The sequence below is a fragment of the Melospiza melodia genome, chromosome Z, assembly GCF_035770615.1.
Source record: "Melospiza melodia melodia isolate bMelMel2 chromosome Z, bMelMel2.pri, whole genome shotgun sequence".
Lineage (NCBI taxonomy): Eukaryota > Metazoa > Chordata > Aves > Passeriformes > Passerellidae > Melospiza > Melospiza melodia.
Window position 1 is genome coordinate 7,708,676 of NC_086226.1, and position 23,623 is coordinate 7,732,298.

Genomic DNA, 23,623 nt, shown 5'->3' on the forward strand with positions numbered 1-23,623 from the left:
AAGAAAGGGAGTTCTATTTCTCATCTACCACTTCTTGCCCACTTCCACTGACAGACACCAGGTTTCAAAAACCAGCCACATTGGCCTACCAACTCCATCTCAAAGTTCCCTCAGGACTCATGCATTCACCTCTTCGTCTGCCATCCACTTGGACACATTCAGGTTGCTAAGAGGGTCTCAAAGTTGGCCTTTTCCTTCACTGGCCTGGGCATCTCCATTCTTCAGGCAGGGCTCTCAGCATTTGCCTTGTGCGACTTCAGCAGCTTGCCTGCAGATGGCTGACACACAAGGCCACAAACACTCACTCCTCTCCACAGCCTCTTTGCCCCAAAAGCACAGAACCTTCAAATCCCAAGATCCGCTCCTAGCAACCATCCAACCATAATCCACGAGGCCACGCTGATCATCCCATTGCAGATCTCTGCACACCCCAAATGCCTCTTCACTGCTCCCCACCTTTTGGGCGCTTTTGGAAAGGCATCTGAAACTACTGGCAAACCTTCCCTACTCCAGCCACAGAAGCCCAGCCCCCGCAGCCTTGCTCACACCTGAGGTCCTCTAGACCCCTGTGCCTCTTCAGAGCCATGCCCTCCAAGGATGCCACACCTCTCACGGACTAACCAGCCCTGAACTAGACACGCTCTGGCAGGCAAGGGCTCTGGCACTGCCAAAACACACCACCATTGCTTCCATGGGGGACAGTCCTCTTTGGCCCTGTGGCCGCCACACCCACTCAGGCATGGATCTCCAAAGCGGACCCTTGCTCCAGGGCCACAGCCATGGCAGCAAGAACAACAGCAAGAGCAAAGCCCTTCCCTGGCACCAACTGCTCCACGGAGCCTTCCTTGCCTGCCTTGGTGCCGGCTCCTCCCAAACACAGCAGCCGGAGCGCCTGCCTCCGTGCAAGGACACACTCAGGCCTCCAAGGCCCACGTGCACACACAGCCCCTTGAACACTGCCACCGCCTCAGGCCATTGACCGCAGGAGGGGAAACGCCAGCGCCCGCCCACTGACATCACCGCACACCCCTTGCAACCACAACGGGAAAACAGTGGCTGAGATGAAAATAAAGGCAAGCCACCAAGTGAAAGGAAAAGTGACCACAGCCACAAGCAGGGCTTTGCAGGTGGAAAGCATGCTTGGGCACAAAGACAGACTCAGCAGCGCAGCACGCACCGCACAGCTGGCCCGGCAGGTGAAAGGGAACAGCCAAGAGCCCTCTCCACCACACCTGACACCGACGCCTCTGAGCCACAGCTTTCACAAGCCCGGCACACCGCTGCCACCACAATCCCCAGCCACGGACACCCCAACTTCCCCAAAACCAATACAGCCACCAGGACAGACTGGAAACTACAGGCAGAAACTCCGGACAATCAGAAAGCGATGAAGGGAAAGCTGCCTCGCCTACAAAGCCCCGCACCCGGGGGCACCCCAAGCACAGCCACCAGCAGCACCAGCCAGCCTCACCAGGCTCCTCCTGCCCAGCAGCACCCAACAGCACCCACAGACTCACCATGCCTGCGCCCACAGCCACAGCGCCGCGCCTGCCGCACGCCGCCCCGGCGCTCCTGCTCCTCCTCACCGCTCTGGCCAGCAGCCTGGCCTGCCAACACCTCTGGACACACGACGACACCTTCCCCGGCGACGCTCTCCGCCTCCTCCAGGACATGGCTGTCGGCCACACACAGCCCTGCCACCTGACAGAGCCGCCCTTCTTCCCCGCCAGCCTGCTCCACAACAACCTGCAGCCGCACCAAGCCGCCGCCACCGCCCTGCGCATCCTGCAGCACCTCTTCCACACCCTCAGCTCCAACGGCACCCGCCAGCACTGGCCCAGCCACGCTCGCAACCACCTCCTCAACAAGCTGCAGCACCACAAACACCACCTGGAGCAATGCCTCCCTGACAACGCCGCGCCCTTCAAAGGACCACGCAACCCGCTGCTCGCCATCAACAAGTACTTCAGGGACATCCACCTCTTCCTGCACGCCCACAACCACAGCGCCTGCGCCTGGGACCACGTCCGCCTCGAAGCTCGCGCCTCTCTACAGCACCTCCACAACCTCACGCGCACCATGCGCCGCTAGCGCCAACACCCACACACCCACACACACCTACGCCCCAAAGCCACCTCCAACCCCACGCCTCCTCTCACCTGGGACCGCACACAGCCCCGCAGCAACCGCACGGCACCCGCAGCCTTCAACCGCTGCATCTCCAGCCATTCAGCTGCTCCTACTCATATGGACAAAAGACCTTCTCCATTCGTTTCTTGACTTACATGTTTATTTATTTGTTTATTTATATAATTTATCTAAGCACTAACGTATTTATTTTTCTACCTCTTCACTTATTTATGCCACGGCAAATAAAGACTTATGACAAAACACTTGCCACTGCCTCTCCTCTCTCCAGCACCCCAACCACTCTTTGCCACAGGAGAAAGCCATCTCCACCCAACACAGACTCCAAGCCCTGCTCCAAACAGCCCCCGACCACTCTTCTCAATGGCCCCTGCCCAAGCAGCATCCTGCAGCAGCCTCTGAGCAAAAACACCGCCACTCTTTGCCCAACACCACGGAAGCACCAAACAGAAAAACACCCGCAGGCTGATGAAGAGCACCGCCGCACCTCAGCTGCTTTATCCGCACCTTGCTCCGTCCATCCAATCCGTGCCTCTCTGACGCACAGACAAGGATGTCATGCGGGACACTGTCAAACACTTTGCGCAAAGCCAGGAACACGAGGTCACTCCGCTTGCCCCTCTCCACCACTACTGTGGAGCCCTAACCATAGAACAGCACCAAAACCGCCAGGAATGGGGACTCTGCACTTTGCAATGCCATGCTCCCTGCTCCCAATCACCTCTTGCTTCTCCACTGGCCTTAGCAGAGCCTCCCGCAGAAGCAGCCTCATCTTCTTGCCTGACACAGACCTCAGCCTGACTGCTCCGTACCTCCCACACTCTTCTGCTTTTCCCTATCTAAGAAAGGGAGTTCTATTTCTCATCTACCACTTCTTGCCCACTTCCACTGACAGACACCAGGTTTCAAAAACCAGCCACATTGGCCTACCAACTCCATCTCAAAGTTCCCTCAGGACTCATGCATTCACCTCTTCGTCTGCCATCCACTTGGACACATTCAGGTTGCTAAGAGGGTCTCAAAGTTGGCCTTTTCCTTCACTGGCCTGGGCATCTCCATTCTTCAGGCAGGGCTCTCAGCATTTGCCTTGTGCGACTTCAGCAGCTTGCCTGCAGATGGCTGACACACAAGGCCACAAACACTCACTCCTCTCCACAGCCTCTTTGCCCCAAAAGCACAGAACCTTCAAATCCCAAGATCCGCTCCTAGCAACCATCCAACCATAATCCACGAGGCCACGCTGATCATCCCATTGCAGATCTCTGCACACCCCAAATGCCTCTTCACTGCTCCCCACCTTTTGGGCGCTTTTGGAAAGGCATCTGAAACTACTGGCAAACCTTCCCTACTCCAGCCACAGAAGCCCAGCCCCCGCAGCCTTGCTCACACCTGAGGTCCTCTAGACCCCTGTGCCTCTTCAGAGCCATGCCCTCCAAGGATGCCACACCTCTCACGGACTAACCAGCCCCGAACTAGACACGCTCTGGCAGGCAAGGGCTCTGGCACTGCCAAAACACACCACCATTGCTTCCATGGGGGACAGTCCTCTTTGGCCCTGTGGCCGCCACACCCACTCAGGCATGGATCTCCAAAGCGGACCCTTGCTCCAGGGCCACAGCCATGGCAGCAAGAACAACAGCAAGAGCAAAGCCCTTCCCTGGCACCAACTGCTCCACGGAGCCTTCCTTGCCTGCCTTGGTGCCGGCTCCTCCCAAACACAGCAGCCGGAGCGCCTGCCTCCGTGCAAGGACACACTCAGGCCTCCAAGGCCCACGTGCACACACAGCCCCTTGAACACTGCCACCGCCTCAGGCCATTGACCGCAGGAGGGGAAACGCCAGCGCCCGCCCACTGACATCACCGCACACCCCTTGCAACCACAACGGGAAAACAGTGGCTGAGATGAAAATAAAGGCAAGCCACCAAGTGAAAGGAAAAGTGACCACAGCCACAAGCAGGGCTTTGCAGGTGGAAAGCATGCTTGGGCACAAAGACAGACTCAGCAGCGCAGCACGCACCGCACAGCTGGCCCGGCAGGTGAAAGGGAACAGCCAAGAGCCCTCTCCACCACACCTGACACCGACGCCTCTGAGCCACAGCTTTCACAAGCCCGGCACACCGCTGCCACCACAATCCCCAGCCACGGACACCCCAACTTCCCCAAAACCAATACAGCCACCAGGACAGACTGGAAACTACAGGCAGAAACTCCGGACAATCAGAAAGCGATGAAGGGAAAGCTGCCTCGCCTACAAAGCCCCGCACCCGGGGGCACCCCAAGCACAGCCACCAGCAGCACCAGCCAGCCTCACCAGGCTCCTCCTGCCCAGCAGCACCCAACAGCACCCACAGACTCACCATGCCTGCGCCCACAGCCACAGCGCCGCGCCTGCCGCACGCCGCCCCGGCGCTCCTGCTCCTCCTCACCGCTCTGGCCAGCAGCCTGGCCTGCCAACACCTCTGGACACACGACGACACCTTCCCCGGCGACGCTCTCCGCCTCCTCCAGGACATGGCTGTCGGCCACACACAGCCCTGCCACCTGACAGAGCCGCCCTTCTTCCCCGCCAGCCTGCTCCACAACAACCTGCAGCCGCACCAAGCCGCCGCCACCGCCCTGCGCATCCTGCAGCACCTCTTCCACACCCTCAGCTCCAACGGCACCCGCCAGCACTGGCCCAGCCACGCTCGCAACCACCTCCTCAACAAGCTGCAGCACCACAAACACCACCTGGAGCAATGCCTCCCTGACAACGCCGCGCCCTTCAAAGGACCACGCAACCCGCTGCTCGCCATCAACAAGTACTTCAGGGACATCCACCTCTTCCTGCACGCCCACAACCACAGCGCCTGCGCCTGGGACCACGTCCGCCTCGAAGCTCGCGCCTCTCTACAGCACCTCCACAACCTCACGCGCACCATGCGCCACTTGCGCCAACACCCACACACCCACACACACCTACGCCCCAAAGCCACCTCCAACCCCACGCCTCCTCTCACCTGGGACCGCACACAGCCCCGCAGCAACCGCACGGCACCCGCAGCCTTCAACCGCTGCATCTCCAGCCATTCAGCTGCTCCTACTCATATGGACAAAAGACCTTCTCCATTCGTTTCTTGACTTACATGTTTATTTATTTGTTTATTTATATAATTTATCTAAGCACTAACGTATTTATTTTTCTACCTCTTCACTTATTTATGCCACGGCAAATAAAGACTTATGACAAAACACTTGCCACTGCCTCTCCTCTCTCCAGCACCCCAACCACTCTTTGCCACAGGGGAAAGCCATCTCCACCCAACACAGACTCCAAGCCCTGCTCCAAACAGCCCCCGACCACTCTTCTCAATGGCCCCTGCCCAAGCAGCATCCTGCAGCAGCCTCTGAGCAAAAACACCGCCACTCTTTGCCCAACACCACGGAAGCACCAAACAGAAAAACACCCGCAGGCTGATGAAGAGCACCGCCGCACCTCAGCTGCTTTATCCGCACCTTGCTCCGTCCATCCAATCCGTGCCTCTCTGACGCACAGACAAGGATGTCATGCGGGACACTGTCAAACACTTTGCGCAAAGCCAGGAACACGAGGTCACTCCGCTTGCCCCTCTCCACCACTACTGTGGAGCCCTAACCATAGAACAGCACCAAAACCGCCAGGAATGGGGACTCTGCACTTTGCAATGCCATGCTCCCTGCTCCCAATCACCTCTTGCTTCTCCACTGGCCTTAGCAGAGCCTCCCGCAGAAGCAGCCTCATCTTCTTGCCTGACACAGACCTCAGCCTGACTGCTCCGTACCTCCCACACTCTTCTGCTTTTCCCTATCTAAGAAAGGGAGTTCTATTTCTCATCTACCACTTCTTGCCCACTTCCACTGACAGACACCAGGTTTCAAAAACCAGCCACATTGGCCTACCAACTCCATCTCAAAGTTCCCTCAGGACTCATGCATTCACCTCTTCGTCTGCCATCCACTTGGACACATTCAGGTTGCTAAGAGGGTCTCAAAGTTGGCCTTTTCCTTCACTGGCCTGGGCATCTCCATTCTTCAGGCAGGGCTCTCAGCATTTGCCTTGTGCGACTTCAGCAGCTTGCCTGCAGATGGCTGACACACAAGGCCACAAACACTCACTCCTCTCCACAGCCTCTTTGCCCCAAAAGCACAGAACCTTCAAATCCCAAGATCCGCTCCTAGCAACCATCCAACCATAATCCACGAGGCCACGCTGATCATCCCATTGCAGATCTCTGCACACCCCAAATGCCTCTTCACTGCTCCCCACCTTTTGGGCGCTTTTGGAAAGGCATCTGAACCTACTGGCAAACCTTCCCTACTCCAGCCACAGAAGCCCAGCCCCCGCAGCCTTGCTCACACCTGAGGTCCTCTAGACCCCTGTGCCTCTTCAGAGCCATGCCCTCCAAGGATGCCACACCTCTCACGGACTAACCAGCCCTGAACTAGACACGCTCTGGCAGGCAAGGGCTCTGGCACTGCCAAAACACACCACCATTGCTTCCATGGGGGACAGTCCTCTTTGGCCCTGTGGCCGCCACACCCACTCAGGCATGGATCTCCAAAGCGGACCCTTGCTCCAGGGCCACAGCCATGGCAGCAAGAACAACAGCAAGAGCAAAGCCCTTCCCTGGCACCAACTGCTCCACGGAGCCTTCCTTGCCTGCCTTGGTGCCGGCTCCTCCCAAACACAGCAGCCGGAGCGCCTGCCTCCGTGCAAGGACACACTCAGGCCTCCAAGGCCCACGTGCACACACAGCCCCTTGAACACTGCCACCGCCTCAGGCCATTGACCGCAGGAGGGGAAACGCCAGCGCCCGCCCACTGACATCACCGCACACCCCTTGCAACCACAACGGGAAAACAGTGGCTGAGATGAAAATAAAGGCAAGCCACCAAGTGAAAGGAAAAGTGACCACAGCCACAAGCAGGGCTTTGCAGGTGGAAAGCATGCTTGGGCACAAAGACAGACTCAGCAGCGCAGCACGCACCGCACAGCTGGCCTGGCAGGTGAAAGGGAACAGCCAAGAGCCCTCTCCACCACACCTGACACCGACGCCTCTGAGCCACAGCTTTCACAAGCCCGGCACACCGCTGCCACCACAATCCCCAGCCACGGACAGCCCAACCAAACACTTCCCCAAAACCAATACAGCCACCAGGACAGACTGGAAACTACAGGCAGAAACTCCGGACAATCAGAAAGCGATGAAGGGAAAGCTGCCTCGCCTACAAAGCCCCGCACCCGGGGGCACCCCAAGCACAGCCACCAGCAGCACCAGCCAGCCTCACCAGGCTCCTCCTGCCCAGCAGCACCCAACAGCACCCACAGACTCACCATGCCTGCGCCCACAGCCACAGCGCCGCGCCTGCCGCACGCCGCCCCGGCGCTCCTGCTCCTCCTCACCGCTCTGGCCAGCAGCCTGGCCTGCCAACACCTCTGGACACACGACGACACCTTCCCCGGCGACGCTCTCCGCCTCCTCCAGGACATGGCTGTCGGCCACACACAGCCCTGCCACCTGACAGAGCCGCCCTTCTTCCCCGCCAGCCTGCTCCACAACAACCTGCAGCCGCACCAAGCCGCCGCCACCGCCCTGCGCATCCTGCAGCACCTCTTCCACACCCTCAGCTCCAACGGCACCCGCCAGCACTGGCCCAGCCACGCTCGCAACCACCTCCTCAACAAGCTGCAGCACCACATCCACCACCTGGAGCAATGCCTCCCCGACAACGCCGCGCCCTTCAAAGGACCACGCAACCCGCTGCTCGCCATCAACAAGTACTTCAGGGACATCCACCTCTTCCTGCACGCCCACAACCACAGCGCCTGCGCCTGGGACCACGTCCGCCTCGAAGCTCGCGCCTCTCTACAGCACCTCCACAACCTCACGCGCACCATGCGCCGCTAGCGCCAACACCCACACACCCACACACACCTACGCCCCAAAGCCACCTCCAACCCCACGCCTCCTCTCACCTGGGACCGCACACAGCCCCGCAGCAACCGCACGGCACCCGCAGCCTTCAACCGCTGCATCTCCAGCCATTCAGCTGCTCCTACTCATATGGACAAAAGACCTTCTCCATTCGTTTCTTGACTTACATGTTTATTTATTTGTTTATTTATATAATTTATCTAAGCACTAACGTATTTATTTTTCTACCTCTTCACTTATTTATGCCACGGCAAATAAAGACTTATGACAAAACACTTGCCACTGCCTCTCCTCTCTCCAGCACCCCAACCACTCTTTGCCACAGGGGAAAGCCATCTCCACCCAACACAGACTCCAAGCCCTGCTCCAAACAGCCCCCGACCACTCTTCTCAATGGCCCCTGCCCAAGCAGCATCCTGCAGCAGCCTCTGAGCAAAAACACCGCCACTCTTTGCCCAACACCATGGAAGCACCAAACAGAAAAACACCCGCAGGCTGATGAAGAGCACCGCCGCACCTCAGCTGCTTTATCCGCACCTTGCTCCGTCCATCCAATCCGTGCCTCTCTGACGCACAGACAAGGATGTCATGCGGGACACTGTCAAACACTTTGCGCAAAGCCAGGAACACGAGGTCACTCCGCTTGCCCCTCTCCACCACTACTGTGGAGCCCTAACCATAGAACAGCACCAAAACCGCCAGGAATGGGGACTCTGCACTTTGCAATGCCATGCTCCCTGCTCCCAATCACCTCTTGCTTCTCCACTGGCCTTAGCAGAGCCTCCCGCAGAAGCAGCCTCATCTTCTTGCCTGACACAGACCTCAGCCTGACTGCTCCGTAGCTCCCACACTCTTCTGCTTTTCCCTATCTAAGAAAGGGAGTTCTATTTCTCATCTACCACTTCTTGCCCACTTCCACTGACAGACACCAGGTTTCAAAAACCAGCCACATTGGCCTACCAACTCCATCTCAAAGTTCCCTCAGGACTCATGCATTCACCTCTTCGTCTGCCATCCACTTGGACACATTCAGGTTGCTAAGAGGGTCTCAAAGTTGGCCTTTTCCTTCACTGGCCTGGGCATCTCCATTCTTCAGGCAGGGCTCTCAGCATTTGCCTTGTGCGACTTCAGCAGCTTGCCTGCAGATGGCTGACACACAAGGCCACAAACACTCACTCCTCTCCACAGCCTCTTTGCCCCAAAAGCACAGAACCTTCAAATCCCAAGATCCGCTCCTAGCAACCATCCAACCATAATCCACGAGGCCACGCTGATCATCCCATGGCAGATCTCTGCACACCCCAAATGCCTCTTCACTGCTCCCCACCTTTTGGGCGCTTTTGGAAAGGCATCTGAAACTACTGGCAAACCTTCCCTACTCCAGCCACAGAAGCCCAGCCCCCGCAGCCTTGCTCACACCTGAGGTCCTCTAGACCCCTGTGCCTCTTCAGAGCCATGCCCTCCAAGGATGCCACACCTCTCACGGACTAACCAGCCCTGAACTAGACACGCTCTGGCAGGCAAGGGCTCTGGCACTGCCAAAACACACCACCATTGCTTCCATGGGGGACAGTCCTCTTTGGCCCTGTGGCCGCCACACCCACTCAGGCATGGATCTCCAAAGCGGACCCTTGCTCCAGGGCCACAGCCATGGCAGCAAGAACAACAGGAAGAGCAAAGCCCTTCCCTGGCACCAACTGCTCCACGGAGCCTTCCTTGCCTGCCTTGGTGCCGGCTCCTCCCAAACACAGCAGCCGGAGCGCCTGCCTCCGTGCAAGGACACACTCAGGCCTCCAAGGCCCACGTGCACACACAGCCCCTTGAACACTGCCACCGCCTCAGGCCATTGACCGCAGGAGGGGAAACGCCAGCGCCCGCCCACTGACATCACCGCACACCCCTTGCAACCACAACGGGAAAACAGTGGCTGAGATGAAAATAAAGGCAAGCCACCAAGTGAAAGGAAAAGTGACCACAGCCACAAGCAGGGCTTTGCAGGTGGAAAGCATGCTTGGGCACAAAGACAGACTCAGCAGCGCAGCACGCACCGCACAGCTGGCCCGGCAGGTGAAAGGGAACAGCCAAGAGCCCTCTCCACCACACCTGACACCGACGCCTCTGAGCCACAGCTTTCACAAGCCCGGCACACCGCTGCCACCACAATCCCCAGCCACGGACACCCCAACTTCCCCAAAACCAATACAGCCACCAGGACAGACTGGAAACTACAGGCAGAAACTCCGGACAATCAGAAAGCGATGAAGGGAAAGCTGCCTCGCCTACAAAGCCCCGCACCCGGGGGCACCCCAAGCACAGCCACCAGCAGCACCAGCCAGCCTCACCAGGCTCCTCCTGCCCAGCAGCACCCAACAGCACCCACAGACTCACCATGCCTGCGCCCACAGCCACAGCGCCGCGCCTGCCACACGCCGCCCCGGCGCTCCTGCTCCTCCTCACCGCTCTGGCCAGCAGCCTGGCCTGCCAACACCTCTGGACACACGACGACACCTTCCCCGGCGACGCTCTCCGCCTCCTCCAGGACATGGCTGTCGGCCACACACAGCCCTGCCACCTGACAGAGCCGCCCTTCTTCCCCGCCAGCCTGCTCCACAACAACCTGCAGCCGCACCAAGCCGCCGCCACCGCCCTGCGCATCCTGCAGCACCTCTTCCACACCCTCAGCTCCAACGGCACCCGCCAGCACTGGCCCAGCCACGCTCGCAACCACCTCCTCAACAAGCTGCAGCACCACAAACACCACCTGGAGCAATGCCTCCCTGACAACGCCGCGCCCTTCAAAGGACCACGCAACCCGCTGCTCGCCATCAACAAGTACTTCAGGGACATCCACCTCTTCCTGCACGCCCACAACCACAGCGCCTGCGCCTGGGACCACGTCCGCCTCGAAGCTCGCGCCTCTCTACAGCACCTCCACAACCTCACGCGCACCATGCGCCGCTAGCGCCAACACCCACACACCCACACACACCTACGCCCCAAAGCCACCTCCAACCCCACGCCTCCTCTCACCTGGGACCGCACACAGCCCCGCAGCAACCGCACGGCACCCGCAGCCTTCAACCGCTGCATCTCCAGCCATTCAGCTGCTCCTACTCATATGGACAAAAGACCTTCTCCATTCGTTTCTTGACTTACATGTTTATTTATTTGTTTATTTATATAATTTATCTAAGCACTTACGTATTTATTTTTCTACCTCTTCACTTATTTATGCCACGGCAAATAAAGACTTATGACAAAACACTTGCCACTGCCTCTCCTCTCTCCAGCACCCCAACCACTCTTTGCCACAGGGGAAAGCCATCTCCACCCAACACAGACTCCAAGCCCTGCTCCAAACAGCCCCCGACCACTCTTCTCAATGGCCCCTGCCCAAGCAGCATCCTGCAGCAGCCTCTGAGCAAAAACACCGCCACTCTTTGCCCAACACCACGGAAGCACCAAACAGAAAAACACCCGCAGGCTGATGAAGAGCACCGCCGCACCTCAGCTGCTTTATCCGCACCTTGCTCCGTCCATCCAATCCGTGCCTCTCTGACGCACAGACAAGGATGTCATGCGGGACACTGTCAAACACTTTGCGCAAAGCCAGGAACACGAGGTCACTCCGCTTGCCCCTCTCCACCACTACTGTGGAGCCCTAACCATAGAACAGCACCAAAACCGCCAGGAATGGGGACTCTGCACTTTGCAATGCCATGCTCCCTGCTCCCAATCACCTCTTGCTTCTCCACTGGCCTTAGCAGAGCCTCCCGCAGAAGCAGCCTCATCTTCTTGCCTGACACAGACCTCAGCCTGACTGCTCCGTAGCTCCCACACTCTTCTGCTTTTCCCTATCTAAGAAAGGGAGTTCTATTTCTCATCTACCACTTCTTGCCCACTTCCACTGACAGACACCAGGTTTCAAAAACCAGCCACATTGGCCTACCAACTCCATCTCAAAGTTCCCTCAGGACTCATGCATTCACCTCTTCGTCTGCCATCCACTTGGACACATTCAGGTTGCTAAGAGGGTCTCAAAGTTGGCCTTTTCCTTCACTGGCCTGGGCATCTCCATTCTTCAGGCAGGGCTCTCAGCATTTGCCTTGTGCGACTTCAGCAGCTTGCCTGCAGATGGCTGACACACAAGGCCACAAACACTCACTCCTCTCCACAGCCTCTTTGCCCCAAAAGCACAGAACCTTCAAATCCCAAGATCCGCTCCTAGCAACCATCCAACCATAATCCACGAGGCCACGCTGATCATCCCATTGCAGATCTCTGCACACCCCAAATGCCTCTTCACTGCTCCCCACCTTTTGGGCGCTTTTGGAAAGGCATCTGAAACTACTGGCAAACCTTCCCTACTCCAGCCACAGAAGCCCAGCCCCCGCAGCCTTGCTCACACCTGAGGTCCTCTAGACCCCTGTGCCTCTTCAGAGCCATGCCCTCCAAGGATGCCACACCTCTCACGGACTAACCAGCCCTGAACTAGACACGCTCTGGCAGGCAAGGGCTCTGGCACTGCCAAAACACACCACCATTGCTTCCATGGGGGACAGTCCTCTTTGGCCCTGTGGCCGCCACACCCACTCAGGCATGGATCTCCAAAGCGGACCCTTGCTCCAGGGCCACAGCCATGGCAGCAAGAACAACAGCAAGAGCAAAGCCCTTCCCTGGCACCAACTGCTCCACGGAGCCTTCCTTGCCTGCCTTGGTGCCGGCTCCTCCCAAACACAGCAGCCGGAGCGCCTGCCTCCGTGCAAGGACACACTCAGGCCTCCAAGGCCCACGTGCACACACAGCCCCTTGAACACTGCCACCGCCTCAGGCCATTGACCGCAGGAGGGGAAACGCCAGCGCCCGCCCACTGACATCACCGCACACCCCTTGCAACCACAACGGGAAAACAGTGGCTGAGATGAAAATAAAGGCAAGCCACCAAGTGAAAGGAAAAGTGACCACAGCCACAAGCAGGGCTTTGCAGGTGGAAAGCATGCTTGGGCACAAAGACAGACTCAGCAGCGCAGCACGCACCGCACAGCTGGCCCGGCAGGTGAAAGGGAACAGCCAAGAGCCCTCTCCACCACACCTGACACCGACGCCTCTGAGCCACAGCTTTCACAAGCCCGGCACACCGCTGCCACCACAATCCCCAGCCACGGACACCCCAACTTCCCCAAAACCAATACAGCCACCAGGACAGACTGGAAACTACAGGCAGAAACTCCGGACAATCAGAAAGCGATGAAGGGAAAGCTGCCTCGCCTACAAAGCCCCGCACCCGGGGGCACCCCAAGCACAGCCACCAGCAGCACCAGCCAGCCTCACCAGGCTCCTCCTGCCCAGCAGCACCCAACAGCACCCACAGACTCACCATGCCTGCGCCCACAGCCACAGCGCCGCGCCTGCCGCACGCCGCCCCGGCGCTCCTGCTCCTCCTCACCGCTCTGGCCAGCAGCCTGGCCTGCCAACACCTCTGGACACACGACGACACCTTCCCCGGCGACGCTCTCCGCCTCCTCCAGGACACGGCTGTCGGCCACACACAGCCCTGCCACCTGACAGAGCCGCCCTTCTTCCCCGCCAGCCTGCTCCACAACAACCTGCAGCCGCACCAAGCCGCCGCCACCGCCCTGCGCATCCTGCAGCACCTCTTCCACACCCTCAGCTCCAACGGCACCCGCCAGCACTGGCCCAGCCACGCTCGCAACCACCTCCTCAACAAGCTGCAGCACCACAAACACCACCTGGAGCAATGCCTCCCTGACAACGCCGCGCCCTTCAAAGGACCACGCAACCCGCTGCTCGCCATCAACAAGTACTTCAGGGACATCCACCTCTTCCTGCACGCCCACAACCACAGCGCCTGCGCCTGGGACCACGTCCGCCTCGAAGCTCGCGCCTCTCTACAGCACCTCCACAACCTCACGCGCACCATGCGCCGCTAGCGCCAACACCCACACACCCACACACACCTACGCCCCAAAGCCACCTCCAACCCCACGCCTCCTCTCACCTGGGACCGCACACAGCCCCGCAGCAACCGCACGGCACCCGCAGCCTTCAACCGCTGCATCTCCAGCCATTCAGCTGCTCCTACTCATATGGACAAAAGACCTTCTCCATTCGTTTCTTGACTTACATGTTTATTTATTTGTTTATTTATATAATTTATCTAAGCACTAACGTATTTATTTTTCTACCTCTTCACTTATTTATGCCACGGCAAATAAAGACTTATGACAAAACACTTGCCACTGCCTCTCCTCTCTCCAGCACCCCAACCACTCTTTGCCACAGGGGAAAGCCATCTCCACCCAACACAGACTCCAAGCCCTGCTCCAAACAGCCCCCGACCACTCTTCTCAATGGCCCCTGCCCAAGCAGCATCCTGCAGCAGCCTCTGAGCAAAAACACCGCCACTCTTTGCCCAACACCACGGAAGCACCAAACAGAAAAACACCCGCAGGCTGATGAAGAGCACCGCCGCACCTCAGCTGCTTTATCCGCACCTTGCTCCGTCCATCCAATCCGTGCCTCTCTGACGCACAGACAAGGATGTCATGCGGGACACTGTCAAACACTTTGCGCAAAGCCAGGAACACGAGGTCACTCCGCTTGCCCCTCTCCACCACTACTGTGGAGCCCTAACCATAGAACAGCACCAAAACCGCCAGGAATGGGGACTCTGCACTTTGCAATGCCATGCTCCCTGCTCCCAATCACCTCTTGCTTCTCCACTGGCCTTAGCAGAGCCTCCCGCAGAAGCAGCCTCATCTTCTTGCCTGACACAGACCTCAGCCTGACTGCTCCGTACCTCCCACACTCTTCTGCTTTTCCCTATCTAAGAAAGGGAGTTCTATTTCTCATCTACCACTTCTTGCCCACTTCCACTGACAGACACCAGGTTTCAAAAACCAGCCACATTGGCCTACCAACTCCATCTCAAAGTTCCCTCAGGACTCATGCATTCACCTCTTCGTCTGCCATCCACTTGGACACATTCAGGTTGCTAAGAGGGTCTCAAAGTTGGCCTTTTCCTTCACTGGCCTGGGCATCTCCATTCTTCAGGCAGGGCTCTCAGCATTTGCCTTGTGCGACTTCAGCAGCTTGCCTGCAGATGGCTGACACACAAGGCCACAAACACTCACTCCTCTCCACAGCCTCTTTGCCCCAAAAGCACAGAACCTTCAAATCCCAAGATCCGCTCCTAGCAACCATCCAACCATAATCCACGAGGCCACGCTGATCATCCCATTGCAGATCTCTGCACACCCCAAATGCCTCTTCACTGCTCCCCACCTTTTGGGCGCTTTTGGAAAGGCATCTGAAACTACTGGCAAACCTTCCCTACTCCAGCCACAGAAGCCCAGCCCCCGCAGCCTTGCTCACACCTGAGGTCCTCTAGACCCCTGTGCCTCTTCAGAGCCATGCCCTCCAAGGATGCCACACCTCTCACGGACTAACCAGCCCTGAACTAGACACGCTCTGGCAGGCAAGGGCTCTGGCACTGCCAAAACACACCACCATTGCTTCCATGGGGGACAGTCCTCTTTGGCCCTGTGGCCGCCACACCCACTCAGGCATGGATCTCCAAAGCGGACCCTTGCTCCAGGGCCACAGCCATGGCAGCAAGAACAACAGCAAGAGCAAAGCCCTTCCCTGGCACCAACTGCTCCACGGAGCCTTCCTTGCCTGCCTTGGTGCCGGCTCCTCCCAAACACAGCAGCCGGAGCGCCTGCCTCCGTGCAAGGACACACTCAGGCCTCCAAGGCCCACGTGCACACACAGCCCCTTGAACACTGCCACCGCCTCAGGCCATTGACCGCAGGAGGGGAAACGCCAGCGCCCGCCCACTGACATCACCGCACACCCCTTGCAACCACAACGGGAAAACAGTGGCTGAGATGAAAATAAAGGCAAGCCACCAAGTGAAAGGAAAAGTGACCACAGCCACAAGCAGGGCTTTGCAGGTGGAAAGCATGCTTGGGCACAAAGACAGACTCAGCAGCGCAGCACGCACCGCACAGCTGGCCCGGCAGGTGAAAGGGAACAGCCAAGAGCCCTCTCCACCACACCTGACACCGACGCCTCTGAGCCACAGCTTTCACAAGCCCGGCACACCGCTGCCACCACAATCCCCAGCCACGGACACCCCAACTTCCCCAAAACCAATACAGCCACCAGGACAGACTGGAAACTACAGGCAGAAACTCCGGACAATCAGAAAGCGATGAAGGGAAAGCTGCCTCGCCTACAAAGCCCCGCACCCGGGGGCACCCCAAGCACAGCCACCAGCAGCACCAGCCAGCCTCACCAGGCTCCTCCTGCCCAGCAGCACCCAACAGCACCCACAGACTCACCATGCCTGCGCCCACAGCCACAGCGCCGCGCCTGCCGCACGCCGCCCCGGCGCTCCTGCTCCTCCTCACCGCTCTGGCCAGCAGCCTGGCCTGCCAACACCTCTGGACACACGACGACACCTTCCCCGGCGACGCTCTCCGCCTCCTCCAGGACATGGCTGTCGGCCACACACAGCCCTGCCACCTGACAGAGCCGCCCTTCTTCCCCGCCAGCCTGCTCCACAACAACCTGCAGCCGCACCAAGCCGCCGCCACCGCCCTGCGCATCCTGCAGCACCTCTTCCACACCCTCAGCTCCAACGGCACCCGCCAGCACTGGCCCAGCCACGCTCGCAACCACCTCCTCAACAAGCTGCAGCACCACATCCACCACCTGGAGCAATGCCTCCCCGACAACGCCGCGCCCTTCAAAGGACCACGCAACCCGCTGCTCGCCATCAACAAGTACTTCAGGGACATCCACCTCTTCCTGCACGCCCACAACCACAGCGCCTGCGCCTGGGACCACGTCCGCCTCGAAGCTCGCGCCTCTCTACAGCACCTCCACAACCTCACGCGCACCATGCGCCGCTAGCGCCAACACCCACACACCCACACACACCTACGCCCCAAAGCCACCTCCAACCCCACGCCTCCTCTCACCTGGGACCGCACACAGCCCCGCAGCAACCGCACGGCACCCGCAGCCTTCAACCGCTGCATCTCCAGCCATTCAGCTGCTCCTACTCATATGGACAAAAGACCTTCTCCATTCGTTTCTTGACTTACATGTTTATTTATTTGTTTATTTATATAATTTATCTAAGCACTAACGTATTTATTTTTCTACCTCTTCACTTATTTATGCCACGGCAAATAAAGACTTATGACAAAACACTTGCCACTGCCTCTCCTCTCTCCAGCACCCCAACCACTCTTTGCCACAGGAGAAAGCCATCTCCACCCAACACAGACTCCAAGCCCTGCTCCAAACAGCCCCCGACCACTCTTCTCAATGGCCCCTGCCCAAGCAGCATCCTGCAGCAGCCTCTGAGCAAAAACACCGCCACTCTTTGCCCAACACCACGGAAGCACCAAACAGAAAAACACCCGCAGGCTGATGAAGAGCACCGCCGCACCTCAGCTGCTTTATCCGCACCTTGCTCCGTCCATCCAATCCGTGCCTCTCTGACGCACAGACAAGGATGTCATGCGGGACACTGTCAAACACTTTGCGCAAAGCCAGGAACACGAGGTCACTCCGCTTGCCCCTCTCCACCACTACTGTGGAGCCCTAACCATAGAACAGCACCAAAACCGCCAGGAATGGGGACTCTGCACTTTGCAATGCCATGCTCCCTGCTCCCAATCACCTCTTGCTTCTCCACTGGCCTTAGCAGAGCCTCCCGCAGAAGCAGCCTCATCTTCTTGCCTGACACAGACCTCAGCCTGACTGCTCCGTACCTCCCACACTCTTCTGCTTTTCCCTATCTAAGAAAGGGAGTTCTATTTCTCATCTACCACTTCTTGCCCACTTCCACTGACAGACACCAGGTTTCAAAAACCAGCCACATTGGCCTACCAACTCCATCTCAAAGTTCCCTCAGGACTCATGCATTCACCTCTTCGTCTGCCATCCACTTGGACACATTCAGGTTGCTAAGAGGGTCTCAAAGTTGGCCTTTTCCTTCACTGGCCTGGGCATCTCCATTCTTCAGGCAGGGCTCTCAGCATTTGCCTTGTGCGACTTCAGCAGCTTGCCTGCAGATGGCTGACACACAAGGCCACAAACACTCACTCCTCTCCACAGCCTCTTTGCCCCAAAAGCACAGAACCTTCAAATCCCAAGATCCGCTCCTAGCAACCATCCAACCATAATCCACGAGGCCACGCTGATCATCCCATTGCAGATCTCTGCACACCCCAAATGCCTCTTCACTGCTCCCCACCTTTTGGGCGCTTTTGGAAAGGCATCTGAAACTACTGGCAAACCTTCCCTACTCCAGCCACAGAAGCCCAGCCCCCGCAGCCTTGCTCACACCTGAGGTCCTCTAGACCCCTGTGCCTCTTCAGAGCCATGCCCTCCAAGGATGCCACACCTCTCACGGACTAACCAGCCCTGAACTAGACACGCTCTGGCAGGCAAGGGCTCTGGCACTGCCAAAACACACCACCATTGCTTCCATGGGGGACAGTCCTCTTTGGCCCTGTGGCCGCCACACCCACTCAGGCATGGATCTCCAAAGCGGACCCTTGCTCCAGGGCCACAGCCATGGCAGCAAGAACAACAGCAAGAGCAAAGCCCTTCCCTGGCACCAACTGCTCCACGGAGCCTTCCTTGCCTGCCTTGGTGCCGGCTCCTCCCAAACACAGCAGCCGGAGCGCCTGCCTCCGTGCAAGGACACACTCAGGCCTCCAAGGCCCACGTGCACACACAGCCCCTTGAACACTGCCACCGCCTCAGGCCATTGACCGCAGGAGGGGAAACGCCAGCGCCCGCCCACTGACATCACCGCACACCCCTTGCAACCACAACGGGAAAACAGTGGCTGAGATGAAAATAAAGGCAAGCCACCAAGTGAAAGGAAAAGTGACCACAGCCACAAGCAGGGCTTTGCAGGTGGAAAGCATGCTTGGGCACAAAGACAGACTCAGCAGCGCAGCACGCACCGCACAGCTGGCCCGGCAGGTGAAAGGGAACAGCCAAGAGCCCTCTCCACCACACCTGACACCGACGCCTCTGAGCCACAGCTTTCACAAGCCCGGCACACCGCTGCCACCACAATCCCCAGCCACGGACACCCCAACTTCCCCAAAACCAATACAGCCACCAGGACAGACTGGAAACTACAGGCAGAAACTCCGGACAATCAGAAAGCGATGAAGGGAAAGCTGCCTCGCCTACAAAGCCCCGCACCCGGGGGCACCCCAAGCACAGCCACCAGCAGCACCAGCCAGCCTCACCAGGCTCCTCCTGCCCAGCAGCACCCAACAGCACCCACAGACTCACCATGCCTGCGCCCACAGCCACAGCGCCGCGCCTGCCGCACGCCGCCCCGGCGCTCCTGCTCCTCCTCACCGCTCTGGCCAGCAGCCTGGCCTGCCAACACCTCTGGACACACGACGACACCTTCCCCGGCGACGCTCTCCGCCTCCTCCAGGACATGGCTGTCGGCCACACACAGCCCTGCCACCTGACAGAGCCGCCCTTCTTCCCCGCCAGCCTGCTCCACAACAACCTGCAGCCGCACCAAGCCGCCGCCACCGCCCTGCGCATCCTGCAGCACCTCTTCCACACCCTCAGCTCCAACGGCACCCGCCAGCACTGGCCCAGCCACGCTCGCAACCACCTCCTCAACAAGCTGCAGCACCACAAACACCACCTGGAGCAATGCCTCCCTGACAACGCCGCGCCCTTCAAAGGACCACGCAACCCGCTGCTCGCCATCAACAAGTACTTCAGGGACATCCACCTCTTCCTGCACGCCCACAACCACAGCGCCTGCGCCTGGGACCACGTCCGCCTCGAAGCTCGCGCCTCTCTACAGCACCTCCACAACCTCACGCGCACCATGCGCCGCTAGCGCCAACACCCACACACCCACACACACCTACGCCCCAAAGCCACCTCCAACCCCACGCCTCCTCTCACCTGGGACCGCACACAGCCCCGCAGCAACCGCACGGCACCCGCAGCCTTCAACCGCTGCATCTCCAGCCATTCAGCTGCTCCTACTCATATGGACAAAAGACCTTCTCCATTCGTTTCTTGACTTACATGTTTATTTATTTGTTTATTTATATAATTTATCTAAGCACTAACGTATTTATTTTTCTACCTCTTCACTTATTTATGCCACGGCAAATAAAGACTTATGACAAAACACTTGCCACTGCCTCTCCTCTCTCCAGCACCCCAACCACTCTTTGCCACAGGGGAAAGCCATCTCCACCCAACACAGACTCCAAGCCCTGCTCCAAACAGCCCCCGACCACTCTTCTCAATGGCCCCTGCCCAAGCAGCATCCTGCAGCAGCCTCTGAGCAAAAACACCGCCACTCTTTGCCCAACACCACGGAAGCACCAAACAGAAAAACACCCGCAGGCTGATGAAGAGCACCGCCGCACCTCAGCTGCTTTATCCGCACCTTGCTCCGTCCATCCAATCCGTGCCTCTCTGACGCACAGACAAGGATGTCATGCGGGACACTGTCAAACACTTTGCGCAAAGCCAGGAACACGAGGTCACTCCGCTTGCCCCTCTCCACCACTACTGTGGAGCCCTAACCATAGAACAGCACCAAAACCGCCAGGAATGGGGACTCTGCACTTTGCAATGCCATGCTCCCTGCTCCCAATCACCTCTTGCTTCTCCACTGGCCTTAGCAGAGCCTCCCGCAGAAGCAGCCTCATCTTCTTGCCTGACACAGACCTCAGCCTGACTGCTCCGTACCTCCCACACTCTTCTGCTTTTCCCTATCTAAGAAAGGGAGTTCTATTTCTCATCTACCACTTCTTGCCCACTTCCACTGACAGACACCAGGTTTCAAAAACCAGCCACATTGGCCTACCAACTCCATCTCAAAGTTCCCTCAGGACTCATGCATTCACCTCTTCGTCTGCCATCCACTTGGACACATTCAGGTTGCTAAGAGGGTCTCAAAGTTGGCCTTTTCCTTCACTGGCCTGGGCATCTCCATTCTTCAGGCAGGGCTCTCAGCATTTGCCTTGTGCGACTTCAGCAGCTTGCCTGCAGATGGCTGACACACAAGGCCACAAACACTCACTCCTCTCCACAGCCTCTTTGCCCCAAAAGCACAGAACCTTCAAATCCCAAGATCCGCTCCTAGCAACCATCCAACCATAATCCACGAGGCCACGCTGATCATCCCATTGCAGATCTCTGCACACCCCAAATGCCTCTTCACTGCTCCCCACCTTTTGGGCGCTTTTGGAAAGGCATCTGAACCTACTGGCAAACCTTCCCTACTCCAGCCACAGAAGCCCAGCCCCCGCAGCCTTGCTCACACCTGAGGTCCTCTAGACCCCTGTGCCTCTTCAGAGCCATGCCCTCCAAGGATGCCACACCTCTCACGGACTAACCAGCCCTGAACTAGACACGCTCTGGCAGGCAAGGGCTCTGGCACTGCCAAAACACACCACCATTGCTTCCATGGGGGACAGTCCTCTTTGGCCCTGTGGCCGCCACACCCACTCAGGCATGGATCTCCAAAGCGGACCCTTGCTCCAGGGCCACAGCCATGGCAGCAAGAACAACAGCAAGAGCAAAGCCCTTCCCTGGCACCAACTGCTCCACGGAGCCTTCCTTGCCTGCCTTGGTGCCGGCTCCTCCCAAACACAGCAGCCGGAGCGCCTGCCTCCGTGCAAGGACACACTCAGGCCTCCAAGGCCCACGTGCACACACAGCCCCTTGAACACTGCCACCGCCTCAGGCCATTGACCGCAGGAGGGGAAACGCCAGCGCCCGCCCACTGACATCACCGCACACCCCTTGCAACCACAACGGGAAAACAGTGGCTGAGATGAAAATAAAGGCAAGCCACCAAGTGAAAGGAAAAGTGACCACAGCCACAAGCAGGGCTTTGCAGGTGGAAAGCATGCTTGGGCACAAAGACAGACTCAGCAGCGCAGCACGCACCGCACAGCTGGCCCGGCAGGTGAAAGGGAACAGCCAAGAGCCCTCTCCACCACACCTGACACCGACGCCTCTGAGCCACAGCTTTCACAAGCCCGGCACACCGCTGCCACCACAATCCCCAGCCACGGACACCCCAACTTCCCCAAAACCAATACAGCCACCAGGACAGACTGGAAACTACAGGCAGAAACTCCGGACAATCAGAAAGCGATGAAGGGAAAGCTGCCTCGCCTACAAAGCCCCGCACCCGGGGGCACCCCAAGCACAGCCACCAGCAGCACCAGCCAGCCTCACCAGGCTCCTCCTGCCCAGCAGCACCCAACAGCACCCACAGACTCACCATGCCTGCGCCCACAGCCACAGCGCCGCGCCTGCCGCACGCCGCCCCGGCGCTCCTGCTCCTCCTCACCGCTCTGGCCAGCAGCCTGGCCTGCCAACACCTCTGGACACACGACGACACCTTCCCCGGCGACGCTCTCTGCCTCCTCCAGGACATGGCTGTCGGCCACACACAGCCCTGCCACCTGACAGAGCCGCCCTTCTTCCCCGCCAGCCTGCTCCACAACAACCTGCAGCCGCACCAAGCCGCCGCCACCGCCCTGCGCATCCTGCAGCACCTCTTCCACACCCTCAGCTCCAACGGCACCCGCCAGCACTGGCCCAGCCACGCTCGCAACCACCTCCTCAACAAGCTGCAGCACCACAAACACCACCTGGAGCAATGCCTCCCCGACAACGCCGCGCCCTTCAAAGGACCACGCAACCCGCTGCTCGCCATCAACAAGTACTTCAGGGACATCCACCTCTTCCTGCACGCCCACAACCACAGCGCCTGCGCCTGGGACCACGTCCGCCTCGAAGCTCGCGCCTCTCTACAGCACCTCCACAACCTCACGCGCACCATGCGCCGCTAGCGCCAACACCCACACACCCACACACACCTACGCCCCAAAGCCACCTCCAACCCCACGCCTCCTCTCACCTGGGACCGCACACAGCCCCGCAGCAACCGCACGGCACCCGCAGCCTTCAACCGCTGCATCTCCAGCCATTCAGCTGCTCCTACTCATATGGACAAAAGACCTTCTCCATTCGTTTCTTGACTTACATGTTTATTTATTTGTTTATTTATATAATTTATCTAAGCACTAACGTATTTATTTTTCTACCTCTTCACTTATTTATGCCACGGCAAATAAAGACTTATGACAAAACACTTGCCACTGCCTCTCCTCTCTCCAGCACCCCAACCACTCTTTGCCACAGGGGAAAGCCATCTCCACCCAACACAGACTCCAAGCCCTGCTCCAAACAGCCCCCGACCACTCTTCTCAATGGCCCCTGCCCAAGCAGCATCCTGCAGCAGCCTCTGAGCAAAAACACCGCCACTCTTTGCCCAACACCACGGAAGCACCAAACAGAAAAACACCCGCAGGCTGATGAAGAGCACCGCCGCACCTCAGCTGCTTTATCCGCACCTTGCTCCGTCCATCCAATCCGTGCCTCTCTGACGCAC

General features: G+C 58.6%; 7 protein-coding genes across 19 annotated transcripts in view; 6 read left to right on the plus strand and 1 right to left on the minus strand.

Moving 5' to 3' along the window:
* The window catches only part of LOC134432322 (ubiquitin-associated protein 2-like), a 227,664-nt gene that overhangs the window by 49,102 nt on the left and 154,939 nt on the right, over positions 1-23,623 (minus strand). The gene's annotated exons all lie outside the window — the stretch shown is intronic.
* LOC134432043 (interferon-like) lies at positions 1,567-2,079 on the plus strand (the record flags this gene model as incomplete). Its single annotated transcript, XM_063180426.1, has 1 exon — positions 1,567-2,079. A coding segment is annotated over one exon (513 nt), but the record flags the coding sequence as incomplete, so codon positions are not given.
* Positions 4,556-6,598, plus strand: LOC134432194 (interferon-like; the record flags this gene model as incomplete). Its single annotated transcript, XM_063180695.1, has 2 exons — positions 4,556-5,079; positions 6,559-6,598. Coding segments are annotated over 2 exons (564 nt in total), but the record flags the coding sequence as incomplete, so codon positions are not given.
* LOC134432095 (interferon-like) lies at positions 7,504-8,064 on the plus strand (the record flags this gene model as incomplete). Its single annotated transcript, XM_063180516.1, has 1 exon — positions 7,504-8,064. A coding segment is annotated over exon 1 (561 nt), but the record flags the coding sequence as incomplete, so codon positions are not given.
* LOC134432041 (interferon-like) lies at positions 10,541-11,053 on the plus strand (the record flags this gene model as incomplete). The annotated part of the gene is made up of 1 exon (XM_063180424.1): positions 10,541-11,053. A coding segment is annotated over one exon (513 nt), but the record flags the coding sequence as incomplete, so codon positions are not given.
* Positions 16,471-17,031, plus strand: LOC134432577 (interferon-like; the record flags this gene model as incomplete). The annotated part of the gene is made up of 1 exon (XM_063181421.1): positions 16,471-17,031. A coding segment is annotated over exon 1 (561 nt), but the record flags the coding sequence as incomplete, so codon positions are not given.
* Positions 19,460-20,020, plus strand: LOC134431605 (interferon-like; the record flags this gene model as incomplete). Its single annotated transcript, XM_063179634.1, has 1 exon — positions 19,460-20,020. A coding segment is annotated over exon 1 (561 nt), but the record flags the coding sequence as incomplete, so codon positions are not given.